Source organism: Rhinopithecus bieti, unplaced genomic scaffold, assembly GCF_001698545.2.
Source record: "Rhinopithecus bieti isolate Rb0 unplaced genomic scaffold, ASM169854v2 scaffold_39870, whole genome shotgun sequence".
Lineage (NCBI taxonomy): Eukaryota > Metazoa > Chordata > Mammalia > Primates > Cercopithecidae > Rhinopithecus > Rhinopithecus bieti.
Window position 1 is genome coordinate 1475841 of NW_016817144.1, and position 20338 is coordinate 1496178.

At 42.6% G+C, this 20338-nt stretch overlaps 1 protein-coding gene across 1 annotated transcript in view; it reads right to left on the reverse strand.

Annotated features, from left to right (window-relative positions):
• PRKCA (protein kinase C alpha) overlaps positions 1-20338 on the reverse strand; it is a 239853-nt gene that overhangs the window by 163619 nt on the left and 55896 nt on the right. Inside the window, exons 2-3 of the mRNA XM_017855838.1 lie at positions 5275-5386; positions 664-792 (exon numbers count right to left, since the gene is read on the reverse strand). Of these exons, the coding sequence (XP_017711327.1) occupies positions 664-792; positions 5275-5287 (142 nt within the window). The 5' untranslated portion in view covers positions 5288-5386. The remainder of the gene's footprint in view (positions 1-663; positions 793-5274; positions 5387-20338) is intronic.

Below are 20338 nucleotides of genomic sequence, written 5' to 3' on the forward strand. Positions count from 1 at the left end.
CATTACAAGCACAGTATCGGGAGTCAAATGCATCCATTCCCATCCCAGCTCCTCACTTACTAACTGTAACACTGCAAAGTACTGACCTGTGTCTCAGTGTCCTCTTCTGGAAAATGAAGTTAATAACCAGCTAGGTGTCAGGTCTAAATAATTAATCTATGTGAAGTTCCTAGCACCATCCCTAACACAAGGGAAGCAAAAGCACTCAATGGCTGTTGCTGTTGCTGAGGTGGATTTATTGGGCCATCACAGCCCAATGCCACAAAACACCTGGGTCATCCATCCATTTGCTTCCCCTTGTTCTAGTTCCACTCCCTCCAACAGTATTTTGATTAATTGGCTCCCCTGACCCCCTGTCACCGGGAGGAGAGTATACGGGAGTGGAACTAGAACAATGCTGTCAGAATAGTCCAGTCCACACAGTGGTTGTGACTTCGTGTGACATTGAGTATTTGGAAATTTTGGTGTACAGACCTGTCTCCTGGGAGGTGTATTAACATGAGGGTTCAGAGGGCTGCAGGGCTCCCAGACAGTGATGGTTCCACCAGCGCAACTGCCTCTCCAGAGGCCTCAGGGCATACAGCCCAGCCCCCACCCTGCCTTAATATCAACCTTCATCCAAATGCCTGCCCACGACACTGCTCCGGGATGAGCAAGCCTTACCTGTGACATGGAGCTTTTCATCAGCAACCTCAGCCTTTAGGTAAATCCGCCCCCTCTTCTCTGTGTGATCCATTCCACAGAGGCTGGGGACATTGATGACGCACTGCTTGTGAACGTTCATATCGCAGGCTGTAAATCAAGAAAGCAGAGGGTGAGCTGGGCATATGGACTCCAACCACCGCTCCTCAGTGTTTTGGTGCATGAGCAGAAGTGAAAATGAGTTACCCCCAACTCGATACTTTGCTATACTGTTTTTGGTGACATAAAGAACTGTTAGCAGATGTCCTGTACAGCACAGGCTTCATGTGAGTGACAATATCCTTAAAATACCCATACCATATTTGCTCAATCTTCACTGAAGCAAAATATCCCAGCTTGGCCTTCTGTGATTGTTTCAAATATTTAACAGTATACAAAATTCACACAGGTAAATATGTACAAAGCTCAGCTTAATTAATATTTTATGTACACAGAGGCAAAATAATATGAAAATTTTAAACATAGGATTTTTTTTTTTTTTTCCCTCTTCAGACAGGGTCTCTTTTTGTCTCTCAGGCTGGAGTGCAGTAGCATAATCCTAGCTCAGTGCAGCCTTGAACTTCTGGGCTCAAGCGGCCCTCCCATCTAGGCCTCCTAAAGCACTGGGACTACGGATGTGAACCACTGCACCCAGCTTAAATGTAAGACTTTTTGCTAATGAATTCTTTATGCTTTTCTGGGCTTACCACTGAGAAAGAGTGAAAATCTGCACATCGAGTATAGAAAATTCATTAAATTTTCCTTTCCTCAGCTAACCTTGTATTTTCAACAAGGTTTACGTACACTGCCTGTGTTTTTTTCCCCAAAGAACTTGTATTTGGTATTTTAAACCTGTCTTCAACTATTTAAATATTATTCCAAGTAAAACAAATACCCGCCTAGCATGATCAGCCACTCCTTACAGCTGACATTATGTGGGTGAGACAGGGGGAGGATAAAAAAAGATCAGTATTATTGCAATGAACCAAAGCAACCCTGAAAAGAATCCTGTGTGCCGGAAACAAACAGAAGACCGTGTGTAGGGGTTCTAGACGTGTAGTACTGGTGGTTCTAGACGTGTGTATGTGGTTCTAGGACCGTGTGTAGGGGTTCTTTAGGGGACGATGTGTAGGTAGTTCTAGATCGCATTACTGTGTAGGTGGTTCTAGACCGTTGTGATATGGTAGTTCTAGACGTGTGTGTTCTAGACCGGGTGGTATTGGGTGGTTCTAACCGTGTGTAGGTTGTCTAGACGTAGTGTAGGTGGTTCTGACCGTGTGCAGGGGTTTACCGGTTTCAGGGTTCTGGGCCGTGTGTAGGGTTCTAGACCGTGTGTAGGTGGTGTCTAGCCTGTGTAGGTGTTTAGACGTGTGTGTAGGGGTTCTGACCGTGATTGTAGGTGGTTCTGACAGTGTGTAGGTGATCTAAGACCTGTGTGTAGGTGGTTTAGCCGTGCTGTAGGTGTTCTAGGGGACCGTTGTGTAGGGGTTCTGACCGTGTGTAGTGTCTAGGACCGTGTGTACGGTGTTCTGACCCATGTAGTAGGGGTTCTAAGACCGTGTGTGGTGCGTTCTCGACCACCGTTGTGTAGGGATTCTTAGACCGTGTTGTAGGTGTTCTATCTAGGCCAATTGTCCTTGTACCTTTAGGCTTCCAGAAGGAGGGAAGGCCCCTGGAATCCTCACGAATCCTTGCCAGGACACTAATAAGGTTATTCCGTAATCATCAAGGTGGGGTCTTCCTCTCTGTTTCATTTGGAGTGTTTAATTTTAACATAACAAAGTAAATTGAAAAAGCATCATGAATAATGTATACCGCTCCGATTAAAGACTGACAGCAGAATGATGGACATGCTGAGGAAAGAACAATTAGCTAATTCACAAATGTGGATGCTATTAGGCTTCTATTTCCAAGGCTAACTGTTCAAAATTCTACACCTCAAATTTAGCCAATATAAAGGCTTCTGAAAAGCAGTGTTATGAATGTCGCTTGTGTTACCATGTCATGTCTTTAAGTGTCCAGGCAAAATTTGCAATGTGAAGGCAGTAAATGCCAGAGCCTCTGGAAAGCACAAGGCAACGGGGAGGGTACGGGAGGTGAAAGTGCACTGGGCCGTGTTCCAGTCTCTGCTGTATATCTTGGGAAGCTCATTTGTTCTAACTTCATTTCCAGCTCTACAAAATGAGAGGTTGGCCCACTTGAGTTGTTGTTGTTCACTGCCCCCTGACGCCCTGCCCCATCCCAAGTGGAACTCTATCTAGGATTGCAATTGCACAAGGTGGAAGGGCACGGGAAGAGGCTTTTTCTCTGCAGAAGTTAAGGTCAGGAGGGGTTGCAGTTCTGGGACTCATCAAAGGAGCACAGGCGGCAGCCACAGAAGCCTTAAGATTCCTAAGAAAAAGAGTTTAAAACAAAACCAAACAAAAAAGCACTGGTCCAGGTCAGCGGTTTTCAAAATTTTTTTCAGTAAGGAAACCATTTTGCAAACAAAATCTAAAGCAGAATCTAATTATGTAAACCACATGAGTGTTATTTTATTAGCATCAACTCAGCTAACGAATGCAAATTCATACCATATATTTATTATAAAGACATTCAAGGATCAGCAGTAAAGCCCTCCGATACAAACAGAACTTTGAAACCAGCGGTTAGGGATGCAAGTTGATGTCTCAGACCAGCCTCCACATCTCATTTATTTTTACATTTTGTTAAAGTGGTACAGGATCCAAAACTCCTGATTCATACAGAAAACTATGTACAAACAGGAACAGTGTCTAATGGTATGCTTCCCATCCCAGCCGACTCTTCAGTGAAGAGGATGCTGTAGCAGAAATCAAGTTCTGCCCAAGGAGTGAAGGTTGAGGATGTAACACGTTCAAATGTTTATTTTGTTCCCAGTTTTAAAGTAGTTAAAATATATATACAAACGCACTTAAATTGTAAGCCCTTGCAGAACCCCTGAAAACCATGTCTTTGGAATCCTAGGTTTTTTTTTTTTCTCTAGTTTTTTGAGACCAAGTTTCACTTTTGTTTGCCCAGGCTGGAGTACAATGCCACAATCTCGGCTCACCGTAACCTCCGCCTCCCGAGTTCAAGCTATTCTCCTGCCTCAGCCTCCTGAGTAGCTGGGATTACAGGTGCCCGCCACCATCCGACTAATTTTGTATTTTTAGTAGAGACAGGGTTTCACTATGTTGGTCAGGCTGGTCTTGAACTCCTGACCTCAGGTGATCCGCCCGCCTCCGCCTCCCAAAGTGCTGGGATTACAGGTGGAAATCCTAGAGTTTCTTGAAGCAAACAAACATGGCATTTGGTTGTGACGCTGTACAACTCTGTAAGGTAAAGAATCTCTGTGTCCTGAGAAACTCCATCTACTCTATAATGCTCGTTTATGTTCCTTTTTCTACAGTTTGCTCCATGTAAGATACAAATATCAGCTTCTGGCCGTCATAGCAAATGGCAATAGTCATTAGCAAATAGCAATAGGTTGAAATTTCCACAGTGCTTCCCAACCTATTAGAAAAACAGGCTGGGAAATTAACTTTTCATGCCCTAAAAGTATCAACTTGTATTTAAACAAACATAGCCTGAGGAATCTCATACTTTAACAACGATCAAAGCAGACTGGGCGCGGTGGCTCACGCCCATAATCCCAGCACTTTGGGAGGCCGAGGCGGGCAGATCACAAGGTCAGGAAATCAAGACCATCCTGGCTAACACGGTGAAACCCCAACTCTACTAAAAATACAAAAAATTAGCTGGGTGTGGTGGTGGGGGCTGTAGTCCCAGTTACTCGGGAGGCTGAGGCAGGAGAATGGCGTGAACTCGGGGGGCAGAGCTTGCAGTGAGCTGAGATCGCGCCACCACACTCCAGCCTGGTCGACAGAGAGACTCCATCTCAAAAAAAAAAAAGAATGATCAAAGCAAAGAGTCTTCACAGTTGCTTTTCTTTCCTCCTGGTAGTTGACTGAGATACACACAGAACAAAAAATAACAGAAAAGGGCTGGTGTCTTGCTTGTCAGTGGTCCTCCGTGTTCTGAGCCGGGCTGATACACGTTTGATCCGTCCATAAACATGCAGGGTGAGTGAACTTAAATAAGACACTATTCTGGTTTTTATGTTCATTTTGGTTTCAGTTTTAAGAAGAGCCTACTGGATTTTTCCACAGTCCACCCACTAATTAGAGACATAGGAAGATAATGAGTATGGTTGCTTGGCTTATTTTGAAGCTAAGCAAATGTGGACCCGGCGGCAGGAGGCTTCTTTGGGGTTTGACTAGGCTGTATTTTACAGTGATTGAAGACTTCTGCCACTAAAAAAAAAAAAAGGAAGAAAAAAAAAGTGACAGCACCCACCAACCTCATTTATAAATCGAGGGCTTTTTTGGGCTTTATAATGAGGCAATCATGTAGTTTAATAAACTGGAACTTTGCCAGTGGAAGATTCTACACTTTGTCAGTCTGGTATATACCTGAACTAATTCTCTCTATTGAAGAGTTGGTGTTGAAAAGTTACTGAGCCTTCCTTGCTCAGCAAACCCTGAACATGAGCTAAAGAGCCTCGCTATGAACTGGAAAAGAAAACTTACTTACTGTCACATTTCATCCCTTGGTGGATAAGTCCATATAGCAGGGACCCACAGTGATCGCAGAAGGTGGGGCTTCCATAAGTGTGGATTTTGAACTTGTGCTTGCTCCTGGGGTCCTGGGAGGAGAAGAAGCACAGTGCTCACAGTGCCTCATTTTAGCATGAAAACCACGTTTGTAATTAACGCCAAGCTCAGGTCCCACACTCCCATTTTAATAATTAATATAAATTATAATTTATAATAATTAGAATATATAGCAATTAAATATAAATTTAATTATATAATTATAATATATATCAGATAAAAATTTAATTTATATAAGATTTAAAATATAATAGATTACAAGCTATAAATTTATTTATAATCTAAAATATATATAATTATAATTACAATTAATTATATACCATTAAATATAAATTTAATTATACTATATATACAATTAAATTATATTTAATAAATATCTAAAATATTTACTGTTTTTTTTTTTTTTTTTTGAGATGGAGTCTTGCTCGTCGCCCAGGCTGGAGTGCAGTGGCGCGATCTCAGCTTACGGCAACCTCTGCCTCCCTGGTTCAAGCGATTCTCCTGCCTCAGCCTCCTGAGTAGCTGGGATTACAGGCACCCGCTACAATGTGGGTATTTTTGTACTTTTAGTAGAGATGGAGTTTCACCATGTTGGCCAGGCTGGTCTTGAACTCCTGACCTCAGGTGATCCACCAGCCTTGGCCTCCCAAAGTGCTGCGTAAGCCACTGCATCTGGCCTGCATCGTGTTTTATATAATGAATACCTATATTTCCTCTCTTTATGGGGTGAAATTTGCACATACCACGGTTTCCACCAAAGCTATTACTTCTGGAGCTATGGCCACCAAAGCCCTTGGGGACCAGCACAGTGTTTTAGAAAACTCGGCATCTCGGTCTCCCCAGTGCCTAGCACAAGCTGGGGCACGAGTAGACACAAAATCGGTGTGTTTTTGAAGCTAAACAGGAACAACCCTAAATGGATCATTCAGAAGATCTCCTCTTGGACAGGGTATCCAGAAATACAATACACTGTGAAACCAGATCTACATCCAAACTGACAGGTACATTTTCTTGCTTCTGCACCATCTCCGAAGTATTTCATGCTTTTTATAGGGAAACTCAGCATGGTCAGATGAAAATTGGAAAGGCACTGACATTACACTTCCCCAGAGCCCACTGCAATTTCATTACCTTCTCTTGCATACCACATAGAGCACCGAAGGTACAACCAGACATCTTTTTTCTTTAGATTTTTAAGCTTTTGTTCCTCAACTCACAGATTATGGATAGGGAAGGAAAATTATATACAGAAGACCATCGTGGTTAAAGAGCATAGACTCTGGAGTCACTGCTTGGGTTTAGGTTCCAGCTCTGCTACTTCCCAGAGGCATGGCCTTGGATGAGTTACTTATCCTTTCTGCCTCATCTGTAAGCTGAGAAATTAACAGCATCTGTCTTCTGTGGTTACTATAAATAAGGACAAAACGAGTCAGTCTTTGTAAAATGCTTAGAAGAGTGCCGTATCCCAGGGTAGGTAGGTACCACACAGGTAGTGCAGACAAGCACCTCTGCTTCTGGGGCCTCTGCTTATTTTTTTATTTATTCAATTTTATTATTATTATTTTTTTGAGATGGAGTCTTGCTTTGTCGCCCAGGCTGGAGTGCTGTGGCACAATCTCGGCTCACTGCAACCTCTGCCTCCCAGGTTCAAGCGATTCTCCTGCCTCAGCCTCCCGAGTAGCTGGGATTACAGGTGCCTGTCACCACACCTAGCTAATTTTTTTTTTTTTTTTGTATTTTTAGTAGAGACGGGGTTTCACCATGTTACTCAGGCTGGTCTCAAACTCCTGACTTCAGGTGATCCACTCACCTTGGCCTCCCAAAGTGCTAGGATTACAGGCGTGTGCCACTATGCCCGAACTCCTCTGTTTATTAATATATAAAAGTAGACCGGGCATGGTGGCTCACACCTGTAATCTCAGCACTTTGGGAGACCGAGGCAGGCCGATCACCTGAGATCAGTAGTCTGAGACCAGTCTGGTCAACATGGTGATACCCTGTCTCTACTAAAAATACAAGAATTACCCAGGCATGGTGGCGCATGCCTGTAATCCCAGCTACTTGGGAGGTTGAGGTAGGAGAATCGCTTGAGCCCAGGAGGTGGAGGTTGCAGTGAGCTGAGATTGTGCCACTGCACTCCAGCCTGGGCGACAGAGTGAGCCTCTATCTCAAAAAATAAATAAATAAAAGTAGAACTCTGAACTTCTACTCAGATGATCCATTTGTCTCCCATCCAAGTACTAACCAGACCCCACCCTGCTTAGCTTTCGATCAGGCCTGTACAGGGTGGTATGGCCATGGACTCAGCTGTTCTATTGGAACTACAAAACAATTTCATACTCAACATGTACCTATCAGGACTCATTCCTGTTAAGTTCTTCCTCTTGAATCACTCTTTGTGGCCTGAGCAACTGTAAAGGCAGAGTGGCCGTCCACTGAATTTAGCAAGACCTTAGAAAAGCAGGGTTTGGGGCAGGGCAAGAGATCCAGAGATCTACTGTAGACATGCCAAGCTTGAATTATCCCTTCTCCCAGGGTTTCTCCAATGCAAAGTGACACAAAGTAGAATATTCTTGGCTGCTGACTTTCTCAGGTCCTTGGTGCTGGTAATTTTGGGGAATTCCAAAGGTGATTCTGACTATAAGATAATTCACCTTTTGGCTGACTATGGAACCTAAAGCCTAAGCCACATACATGCCAAAGGCTTGTTATGACTTTTTTTTTTTTTTTTTTGAGACGGAGTCTTGCTCTGTCACCCAGGCTGGAGTGCAGTGGTGCGATCTTGGCTCACTGCAAGCTCCACCTCCCGGGATCACGCCATTCTCCCGCCTCAGGCTCCCGAGTAGCTGGGACTACAGGCGGCCATTACCACGGCCGGCTAATTCTTTGTATTTTCAGTGGAGACGGGGTTTCACTGTGTTAGTCAGGATGGTCTCAATCTGCTGACCTCGTGATCCACCCGCCTCAGCCTCCCAAAGTGCTGGGATTACAGGTGTGAGCCACGCCCAGCCTATGACTACTTTTTAAAGACACAGATTTGAGAATTCTGAAACAGTTCAATCATACAGAGAAGTATAAAGAATAGTAAACCCCTCGTGTCTGCACCACCCAGAACTTATAAAAGTGAGCATTTTCCCCTAGTTTTTAATGCGAAATTATCCTCGTTTTACAGAGATGTTAGTGACCTTCCCAAAATCACATGGTTGATGAACATCAGAATTCAGATTTTTAAAATATGAAACGATTTACACATTTGCACGTCATCCTTGCACAGGAACAATGCTCATCTTTGTTTCACTCCAAGTTTTGTATTTGTGCTGCTTAACAGAGCACTGACCTACGATGTGACCAACATTGGATTCCCATCCCAAGAGCTTTTGGAGATCTACTCAGAATGAGGATCTGGCTCTCATTTATACTGTAAAGTATCTTTACAACAAATTTTTATATTTGCAACACATTTTTTTTTTTTTTTGGAAACAAGTCCACCACCTGTTTTTGTAAACAAAATTTTATTGGAAAAAAGCCATGTTCCTTTATTTACATATTTTCTTTGGCTACAATGGCAGAGTTGAATAATTATGACAAAGACTGTGTGGGCCACAAAATATAAAATATTTACTATTTGGGCCCTTTTAGGAAAAGTTTGCCAAGCCCTACTTTAAGACAGGGGTTTTTAAAGCATGGTTCCCACACAGCATCACATCACCTGGAACTTGTTAGAAAGGTATAGTATTTAGTCCTTTCCCAGACCAACCAAGTCAGAAACTCTGGGGGTAGGGCCTCCCAGTCTGTGTTTGAGCAGATCCTGCCAGTGATCCCCGTGTCGGCAGACTCACTAAAGACTGGAAAACCACTGCTCTACAAGGTCATTCAACAAATATTTAGTAAGTGAGTCACAGGTGCGAGGTGAGTACCTAGCACCTCTATGTGCAGATGATTAATGATACCCTTAAGGCAGGTCAGTAGTTTACCTCCTAAATGTCTCTCTCAGGGTATGAAAAATCAGCATCTTCCTTGACAGCTTATTTCTTCTAGAAAGTAGTAGTTGGGTCTACGGTCTGAAGTATGACCTTAGATTTCCACCATTAGAGAAGCCCACCAATTTTCCCAGGATCCCACGACATCAGGAAGAATGTTCAGGGAGTAGGCTGGTGCCAGCACCAATTAAAAGTACCTGTGTTGACAGGAAAGGTTGTGTCCTACAGTGCAGAGGGCACAGAAGATGCCAGGGGAAATGAAGGAACCAGTTTTCCCTGCAGAAACGAGTCATCAACAAATGGCACTAAATAAATAAGGAATGGCAGCTCGCACGGAGCCCTTAGGAGTATGTGAGTGCCAGGCAGCCCCAGGGTGGTTGTCATACCAGTTGGTTGTCACATAGATCTCCATTGACATGGCACACAGGCAACTCACTTTTCAGGAAAACCTAAGGCTTACTCATGCAACAGCCATATGGCACCTTCAGGCTCTCACTGTTTGGAGGTGTAGGAAGAGAGGAAACCATCGCTTCCACCTCCCGCCTAAGTCTGGAGAACCGGCAAGTCTTGGTGTCATCACACCCCAAAATTATGTGTGGCCAAAGATCCTGGCTATGAATTACAACAATGACAGTAATAGTAATAGGACCAGCTGTTTGTTGATCTGCAAGTGTGCGGATCTAAACCAAGATCTTTGTTTAGAACAAGAGATTCTCCTATGAGAAGATCACTGAGCAGGACTGTGGAGACCTGTGTTCTGACCCTAGTCCCGGCACAAACTTTTACCTTGGAAAAGTCACGTCATTTATTTATAAAGCAGAAAGAAAACCAGTCTGCCCGTGTCATGGGCAAGGGGTGACACTCAACTTAGGGAATATAAGAGAAAGGCTTTGCAACCTGAAAATCCCTAGACAAATATAAGCATTATTATTATTATTACATTATCCATAGGAGCAAACTTCAAGGTGCCCAGGGTTTCCCCAAAATACTTTAGTGACTTGGGCCTGGATGGGGAGGAACAGGGCAGCGAATCACCCTCAGGTTTCATATGTGGTCAGAGTGAAGGCCAAGCTGGCACAAGTTAAGGGACTTCCTCCTAGGTCCTGCATTCCCGACTTCTGCACCCCAAGCCTGGACTTTCAAGCCAGTCCTCTTGGCAAACGCCTGGAGTCGTGTTTTGTGAAACCGTCTGCTAACCCAAACCACCTCTTGCACCGTCTCAATTATAAGGATGATGCCATTTCTTGCACTGCAGCAATGGGATGCAGGAGCATGGAAACTCTTTTCCAGTCTAATTAATCTCACCTAGTCTGACAAAAGAAACCACAGTGTTAGCGACAGAGCTGTGAGTCATGAAGATCTGCAGAGAGCAACTCGTCCTAAAAACTCCCCAGGCTCGCTGTGGTTCTATCAATAACCTCTAAATAGTGATGCATTTTACTTCTTTGGGCCCTGATTTCCTCATCTGGAGCCTAAACATATTGGGTGGGATCAGTATTTTTTAAATGTCAGGTGGTACCTAAGGATGCTGAGGTTGGAGGCAGGAGAAGGCAGAAGAGGGAGACCACTGCTAAAATTAAAGTTGAAAACAACTGGACTAGATCATCTCTTTAATTCTTTTTTTTTTAAGCTATTTAATTTGAAATAATTCAAGACTCACAAGAATCTGCAAAAATAGTACAGACTGTTCCTGCATACTCTTCATCCAGCTTCCCCAGTGATAACATCTTACATAACCACGGCACATTTGCAGAACCAGGACAATGCTACAACACAACTAAACTACAGAGTTTAGGGTTTCTTCAGATTTTACATGCATAATTCCAATGCAAGAGCATTTACTGTACTACACATGCATTAAATATACTGTTTACTGAGTAGGGAATGCAGTAATATTGGCTGGTGAAATACACTAACTCAAGTAGAACAGCACCAAAGGAACATCTGTTAGTTCTTCATTAAATATATAACCCGCCAGATCTCATGTTAAGGAGTCGTGGGAGGATGAGTCTAAAGATTTATCTGAAAAGCAGAATTAGGATGCTTTTCTCTAAGTAATGGAAACATACTGCTGTTTCCAAACCTTTCTGACCCGTTTTTCAAAACAGAAGCATTTCAAGGCACAGTCTGAATGAGAGCTCAGGCAATGTGTGGCGCCGGCCCGGGCCATAAGGGATTGAAAGGTGGGTAAGGCTTGCGGCTTCCAGGTGATGCCTGTGACCTGGATGGACAGACAAGGTGAACACCACAATACCAGGGTACAAGCTGCCCCTACTGGCCCGAGAGTAGGTCTCCTGATAGCTGCCAAATTCATCAAATTCATCATGCAAATAATTAGAGCAGCCTCAGGATCCTTTCCTACATCTATAAACCTGGACATCTGATCTTTCTCCGCGGGGAGTTCCAGGTGGCACCCTGGCGTCTCTCATCTGTGTCTTCATTTTGGCTGCTGCCTCCACCTGCCAGGACTCCACCTGCTGAAACACCTGAAAAGTCAGTATCAAAGTCTCCTTCCTCCTCCAGGAAGTCTCTCCAGATATCAATACCAGTCACAATTTCTCTCCTTCATCTGACCTTCCAGAACAATTTATTTCTGTCTTTTGTATACCGCTTAACACATTCTGCCACTTATGATCATTATGATTCTGTCTACCTCCCTTTTAATTTTTCATCATTTATCTCTCACCTCCCCCACACAGAGGACTGACATGACAGTCTAGCAGAGAGGAAAGAGAGGTCTTAAAGGATGCTGCCGAACTGAGGATTAATGTTAAGTATTAACTTTATCTCTGAGCTTCCTGGAAACCAAGGTAAAAAGGGGAAAGTGACATTACTAGGTTCCTCTTGAACTGCAAAACTACCTGAATGTTGAAGTCTGTCTTTGTATCCTCTGAAATCATTTTATCCTCTACATGGTAGACCTTCAGTAAATGTGCATGAAAGCAACTACTAAATCCTTAACAAAGCACACTGCACCAAAGGGCTGTAGATAGAGTCATCCCACAGAGAAGTTACAGCAAGTCTGTCTACACTTAGGGCCACAGAGAAATGTCTGGTGCGGCCGGGCGCGGTGGCTCAAGCCTGTAATCCCAGCACTTTGGGAGGCCGAGACGGGCGGATCACGAGGTCAGGAGATCGAGACCATCCTGGCTAACCTGGTGAAACCCCGTCTCTACTAAAAAAATACAAAAAACTAGCTGGGCGAGGTGGCGGGCGCCTGTAGTCCCAGCTACTCGGGAGGCTGAGGCAGGAGAATGGCGTAAACCTGGGAGGCGGAGCTTGCAGTGAGCTGAGATCCGGCCACTGCACTCCAGCCTGGGCGACAGAGCCAGACTCCGTCTCAAAAAATAAATAAAGAAATAAAGAAATGTCTGGTGCACACCAGCTTCACTATTACCAAGTTAATAATATTTTCCTTTTTAGTGAAATACATGTTAATCTTCCTTTTCAGTTCTCCAGGAACTGGCAGCCTCTCATTAAGTGGAGTGTGAAACCTGCTGTCATATGTCACAAGCCTGACACTGTATTATAACGAAAGAGGGAAAAATACAGCTCAGATACTTCTGTCATATATGTGGTTGGGAGAAAAAAAATGAACGCTTTGAGCTAATCACTTTTCATAGGCACAAATAAAGTCTAACCCACAAATCTAAATCTAGACCTCTTAGAAAAGAAAAAAAATAAATAAAAGTGAAAAATTCAAATTCTATTGGAAGCATCCGCTGGCCTGTTTCTCATTTCTTAGTTTTATAATATAGCAACTTAATTAGTCTTCCTTGGAAACATTTCTCAACATTTCTACCAAGATTTTTCAAAGTCTCTCTTTATCACCATGATCATTACCACTATCATTTGCAATTTGTTAAAATAAACACATGGATCTACACTGTGCAGAATTTGGATGCTGACCGGGCTTTACATTTCCTAGATGCATTCTTGTGTGTCTATAGCCATCTGGAAGGTATATTATAGGTAAGTTTGCAAATGCAGTAGTCGAGGCTGGAGACTAATCCAGCTATGTGCCGTATGAAATCTCTAGAGGAGTTAATGCTCCCTTCACACCAGGAGGAGGACAACCAGTGATGTTTTTTGATGAGGATGTTCATATTTGAATTGACATCACTGCACATATGCTTTTAATGCAATGAGTAAAATAATGGCAGGGTTTTGGTTAGAGGTCATCCTGGCTTGAATTTTCCACCCATATTTGAATGCCTTCAAAATGCCCCACAGGTTCCTCTTGAAGGACCAAACTGCCTGTCATCAAGGGCTGGGGGTTCAGGCTTTCAGGGTTTCTGGGAAAGACTGTTTCTTCTAAGCAACAGAAGCTCTGTGGTGCAACTTCCTCCAGCAGCCAGAGCAGTATGGCTCCTTGAAGCTGTTCTCCTCTAAGTACCAAGGAAAATTCTCTGTTGTCACCATCTGATGTGTTCTCATGAATCAGGCTTGTAAGCCAAGCTTGGGTCTAAATGTCACCCACATGCTGACTATATGAGAAACACCTAAATCACTGCTTCGAGGGCAAATCTAGCATCGTTACTGCGATCTTAAATTTCTTAAGAAATTTAGGGAATTACGAAGCAGCTTTTTCTTTTTTTAATAAGCTCTATGATATAAAAAAAGACCTATTTAAAAATGTTTTGGTTAATATGAGAGTATTACCAAAATCAGGTCATACGATCAGGGTGGTTGCATGTAACTTGGGGACCACTGTAATTATTACATTGTGCATCATGTACTCAGCAAGGCTGCCACGCCCCTCTCAGGCTGCTGAGTCTACCTGGCCCACTCTCCATTTGGGCTTAGGATCGCACTTGGACTCTGACCATACTGGTCTTGTTGGATGTTTCCTTTTCTAAGAAAGCGCGAGAGAAATTCCATTTTTGGTGATGCTCATTAATTTTTGATCTGCAATGTAACACTTCAGTTTATTCTGGTGAATAATACTCATCTATACAGTTAGATGAACCTGTCAAACCAGGTTTTGCTAGTAGGTTTCTTATGAGTCCTTTGCCCAGCTATGCAAGATGCTGTAATCATTCAATGGGAAGCAATAAATTATTTTAAAAATTCTAGATAAATCTCTAACAGCGAGGCAATGGCTAAATAAACTGTAATATATTTATACTATGGAATACTCCATGGCAGTTAAATCAAATGAGCTAGATCTTTCTGTAAAATCATGGACAGATTTCTAAGATATATTATCTAGTGAAAACAGCAAGCCACAACACAAGACATAAAATATAATGACTTTTATGTAAAAAACAGAAACAAGCACTTTGGGAGGATCGTTTGGGCTCAGGAGTTCAAGACTAGCTGGGGCAACATAACGAGACCTCATCTCTACTTAAAAAAAAAAAATAACCTGGGGGTGGTGACCTATGCCTTTAGTCCCAGCTACTCAGGAGGCTGAGGTGGGAGGATTGCTTGGGCTCAGGAGGTCAAGGTTGCAGTAAGCCCTGATCATGCCACTGCATTCCAGCCTGGGTGATAGAGCAAGACCCTGCCTCAAGAAAAAAAAACAAGGCCCCTCCTCTGAACAGTAAGACAGCTTTTTTCTAAATTGATAAATAAGTAAATGACTCCGGGAAAGTGTGGGGACAGATTAGGTTCAGAGATGAAAGTAAAAGGAGACTTTTAACATTACCTGAAAAAATTTAAGTTAAAAAATAAATCCATACATTATCTAAGTAATCCAAATTACCATGAAGTCCAGCTGAATACACTGGCTATATTTCGGCTGCTTCATGAGACTCCACTGCAAGGAAAGCCTAGTGTGCTGGAGGAACTGGGGCGCAACCACCTCATCTCACTACAAAGGGGCTTTGTTTGCAGTTTCTCTACCAATCTGCAGGGGAAGGTGTCTATGTGAAGGCGCTATGAAGATATTTAATACCACAAGCCATCAATACAAGTTAACTCTTAATGAAAAGCTATTATTATGACCATCTTCCTATTTCATAATATACCTTATACATTAACATCTCAAGACATTGTTTTAGGTCCGGTTTTGCTCCATCATCAATCAACTTTAAACAAATTTATTTTTAACTTTTGTGGGTACAGAGGTGTACATATTTATGGGGTACATGTCATGTTTGATAAGGCCTGCAATGTGAAATAAGCACATCATGGAGAATGGGGTATCCGTCCCCTCAAACATTTTTCCATTGAGTTACAATCCAAATAAGCTCCTTAAGTTATTTTAAAATGTACAGTTATTATTGATTATAGTCACCCTGCACAACTTTTAAATTTCAAAAACCTTTGATGGTTTCACATGGAATTCTGAATTAAAAAAAGATAAGCTAGGTGCAGTGGCGCACGCTTGTGGTCCCAGCTATTTGGGAGGCTGAGGCAGGAGGATTGCTTGAGCCCAGGTGTTCGAGGCTGTAATGCGCCATGATGATGCCTGTGAACAGCCACTGCACTTCAGCCTGGGCAACATAGTGAGACCCTGTCTCTAAAGTAATAGTAATAAAAATAAGATGTTTAAAATGTGTAAGTATTCAAATCACAAACCCTAAACATAACTCATTTAAAAATAAGGTTATTTCCTGGCCGGGCGCGGTGGCTCAAGCCTGTAATCCCAGCACTTTGGGAGGCCGAGACGGGCGGATCACGAGGTCAGGAGATCGAGACCATCCTGGCTAACACGGTGAAACCCCGTCTCTACTAAAAAAATAAATACAAAAAACTAGCCGGGTGAGGTGGCGGGCGCCTGTAGTCCCAGCTACTCGGGAGGCTGAGGCAGGAGAATGGCGTAAACCCGGGAGGCGGAGCTTGCAGTGAGTTGAGATCCGGCCACTGCACTCCAGCCTGGGTGACAGAGCGAGACTCTGTCTCAAAAAAAAAAAAAGGTTATTTCCTAGGTACCTATCAATTTCTTCATTTTGCCTAAAAAAAATTATTTACTGTGCACCTACTATATGTTCCAGGTGGTGTGCCCACTATGTGAAGACTCCAGATGTGGCTCAGGTCCTATCTAACTTGGAATAGACTAGGTTATACTGTTAACAAATCACTTCTTTCAGTGGCTTCCCACAACAAAAATTTCTCTCACTCTTCACTTAGGGACTTAAGCAGTCACTATCTAGGATACATGCAATCTCACAGCAGAGGAAAAAGAGAAATGGCAGAGTACTCGACAGCTCATAGATCTCCTGCATGGAAATGGTGTCATCATTTCCTTTTGCATGTCACTGGCCAAAGCAAGGCACATGGCCAATCTGGAAGTCAACAGGGCAGGGTGTAATATCCTCCCCAGAAGGGGACAAAAAATATTTTAAACAATAATACAATCTACAATGGCCCTCAGAGAGCTTAGCATCTACTGCCGTTTTATATTATTTGGTAAAGAACCACAGGATGGGTTAGGACTTCAAACTTTGAAAGCTTGTTGGTTTGAGTTCAACTGAAAATAGTTTCAAGTTGGTGATGCCCAATGAAACCGTCCACCTTGTAGATATAATTTTAGCTTAGTAACAAAGCAGTACCAAACAACTTCAAAATCTCATTGGCCTAGGTTTATTTCTCACTCATGTTATCTCTCAGTAGCTACAGGGCAGGAACACCTGTCTACTTATTCCAGCATCTCGGGATGAAGGAACAACTGCTATTTGGGACACATCGTTCTCACGGCAGAGGAAAGGAAAAGCAAGAGGTGAAAATGAACGACAGTCTAATCAAGTGCTTCTTGCAAGCGGCTAAACTTCACCCCCTCGGGCCAAGACTGACCCTAGGTGGGGGATGCTCTGCATCCAGGGAGGGGCTACAAGTCACACAGCAACGGGTAGGACCTATGGTCATCGGAGAGGTAAGGGAACAAATAGTGGGGGACAACAATACAATATTCCACAGATATTCCTGTATGTCTTTCTCTACCCTATCTACTTAGTATTTAAGCACATACTTAAACTATATACTTAAATCATGTTTTTGTTCCAGTTTTGTTTCAAGGATAAATCATTATTTTCTTTTCCTATTGTCATACTGATTCCTCTAAGGAAAAAGTCATTCAAAGATTACATTTCTTTGCCCATTCAATTGGGGGTACTGACTACTTTAACTAGCTTTATGGTAACTCTGAGAATAGTAATCTTTTCAGGAATAGCTCACATTTTAAAAAATGTCATTTAAAATTTATTTTGAAATAGTTTTAGACTCACAAATTGTAAAAACAGTGCACAGAGTTCCCATGGACCCTCCACCAGCTTACTCCAATAACAGCATTGTACATAACCATAGCACATGATCAAAACCTGCTATGAACAGAGTGTATATGGATTTCACATGTGCTCATTGTATAGGAGGGTATGTGTGTGCAGTTCTGTGAAATTTTATCACATTTATATTCATGACACAGAACTTCTCCATCTCTACAAAGAAGCTCCCCATGCCACCCCTTTATAGTCATCCCCTCCCCTCCCCTAACCCCTGACAACCACTGATCTATCCCCTATTAAAATTTGATACCCTTTTTTTTAAGCACCAAATAATGTTTATGCTAATTAGACTTGGTGAGTTCCAATACCATAGTTGGAAAGGAACATAAAATAGGAATACAAGAAGCATCTAAATTATGCAAACCTCTGCCAGCCCTGTACAAAGTGATACGTCTCCCACAAGAATTCACGGCCAAGTCTGTACAGCTATCTGAGAACAAATCAGAGATAAACAAAAACATACTTATTCAACAGCCTGCAAGATCCCATCCTTTTCACTTAATTTAGTAAAAACAGGATCAGGTCATTGTGTGAGGTACCGTCTGCTATCCTGTGATGATGTGGACCGAATTTTGAAGCCTACTCTTTGGTAGTAGGGAGCTAATATGCCTGGGATTCTGTACTCTTTTTTGTCATGAACTTGGAATAGTATAACATTATTTGCCAGAGGGCTGATTTTATGCCTCACTGTAACATCGTAAGATTCCCCAGCAGCTGGTATTTGTTCATCTATTAAACACACAGAGGAGGCAGAAGGTGTAACTATGTCTTTCTCTCGACTGCAAAGTCCAAATGGGCCGGACTCTCTCTTTAGGTACCTCTGACCTTCACCCTGACTCCTCATTACTTCCAGTAGATATTTCCCAAGCAGCAACCCCTCTTAGCCATGTTAAGAGAAATTTTATTTGCTTTTTTTCATTTTTGAGACGGAGTTTCACTCTTGTTGCCCAGGCTGGAGTGCAATGGCGTGATCTTGGCTCACCACAACCTCTGCCTCCCAGGTCTAAGTGATTCTCCTGCCTCAGCCTCCTGAGTAGCTGGGATTACAGGCATGCCCCAACACGCCTGGCTAATTTTTTTGTATTTTTAGTAGAGATGGGGTTTCTCCATGTGGTCAGGCTGGTCTTGTAGGTTTGGGTTCAACTGAAAATAGTTTCAAGTTGGTGATGCCCAATGAAACTGTCCACCTTGTAAATTACCTCAGGTGATCCACCCACCTCAGTCTCCCAAAGTGCTGGGATTAAAGGTGTGAGCCACAGCGCCCGGCCAATTTTATTTATTGATGTTCAATGATCTTTTTGGTTATAACATCACTTTAAAAAACAAAATGTGTAGTTTATGGTAAAATATTATTCTACTAATTTGCTACTAATTTTCTATTGTTTAGGTCAAATGTTCTTTTAAGTGGGTAAAACCATACTTGCTCCAACAAAATTAGAGAAGGTAGCTAAGTAGAAATAAGTATATACACATTAACATTTTGGTAGATTTCATTCAAGAAAGATAAGAGTGAGAAAGAGGGAGAGAGAAAGAGGCTGCTCTGTAGCTTTTTAAAAAATCTACCAGTTTGTGTTAAACATTTTTCCATGTCATTAAATATAAATCAGCGTCACATCTTACAGTATATTTCATCATACATTCACACTCTAATTGATTTAATCAACCCCCGATTCCTAAACATTCGGGTGACTTTGTTTTTCACTGTTGTGAATAACATGACCATGAGCATCTATAAGCACACACTGTGCAAGCGTCTTATCAGTTCCCCAGGATAAAAGCCAGAAGCGGAAACCTTGAGCTAAAGAGGTGAACATAAAATATTAAAAGCAAAAGCTATCCATCGAGAGGCAGAGGTCTGTTTTTGATCAAGCTGCTGTGGTTGTGCTGGACGCTTGCGGAGCCTGCTGGAATAAGCTTGCCAGTAACCAGTTTTACATCTTAGCTAAAAAGTGATATGTTAACTCTTGGTTTTTCTCCGTTTCTGTTAGGCTTGGGCATTTGGCCGCGCGTAAGTTAGGTGCCCCCACCAACCCCATCTGCTCAGTGACTGCTCAAAGCCTCCACAAATTGATGGTTGAGGTTTTCTTCTCTCCAATTGCAGCAAGCCATTCTCTCCTCAAAGATGCATTTGATCTTGTATTGATACCCCTTCATTCCTTTTCTAAAACCAGGAATTGAGAAACTGCAAAGGTTCAATTTTTTTTGCGGGGGGATGGATACTGAATTTCCAACCATGCGTTAGTTAAGGAGGGCTGGTAGGAAGCCATAAAACAGGAGAAACTGAGAGAGGAAACACTCACACACACTCACACGTAGTTCTAGACTGCTATTGGCCTCTTTAGCACTTAGTTTTACATGGATCCACTGGATTTTTTTTTTTTTATACTTTAAGTTCTAGGGCACATGTGCACAATATGCAGGTTTGTTACATATGTATACATGTGCCATGTTGGTGTGCTGCACCCATTAACTCATCATTTACATTAGGTATATCTCCTAATGCTATCCTTCCCCCCTCCCCCTACCCCGCAATAGGATTCGGTGTGTAATGTTCCCCTTCCTGTGTCCAAGTGTTCTCATTGTTCAATTCCCACCTATGAGTGAGAACATGTGGTATTTGGTTTTCTGTTCTTGTGATAGTTTGCTAAGAATGATGGTTTCCAGCTGCATCCATGTCCCTACAAAGGATGCAAACTCATCCTTTTTTTATGGCTGCATAGTATTCCATGGTGTATATGTGCCACATTTTCTTTTCTTTTCTTTTTTTTTTTTTTTT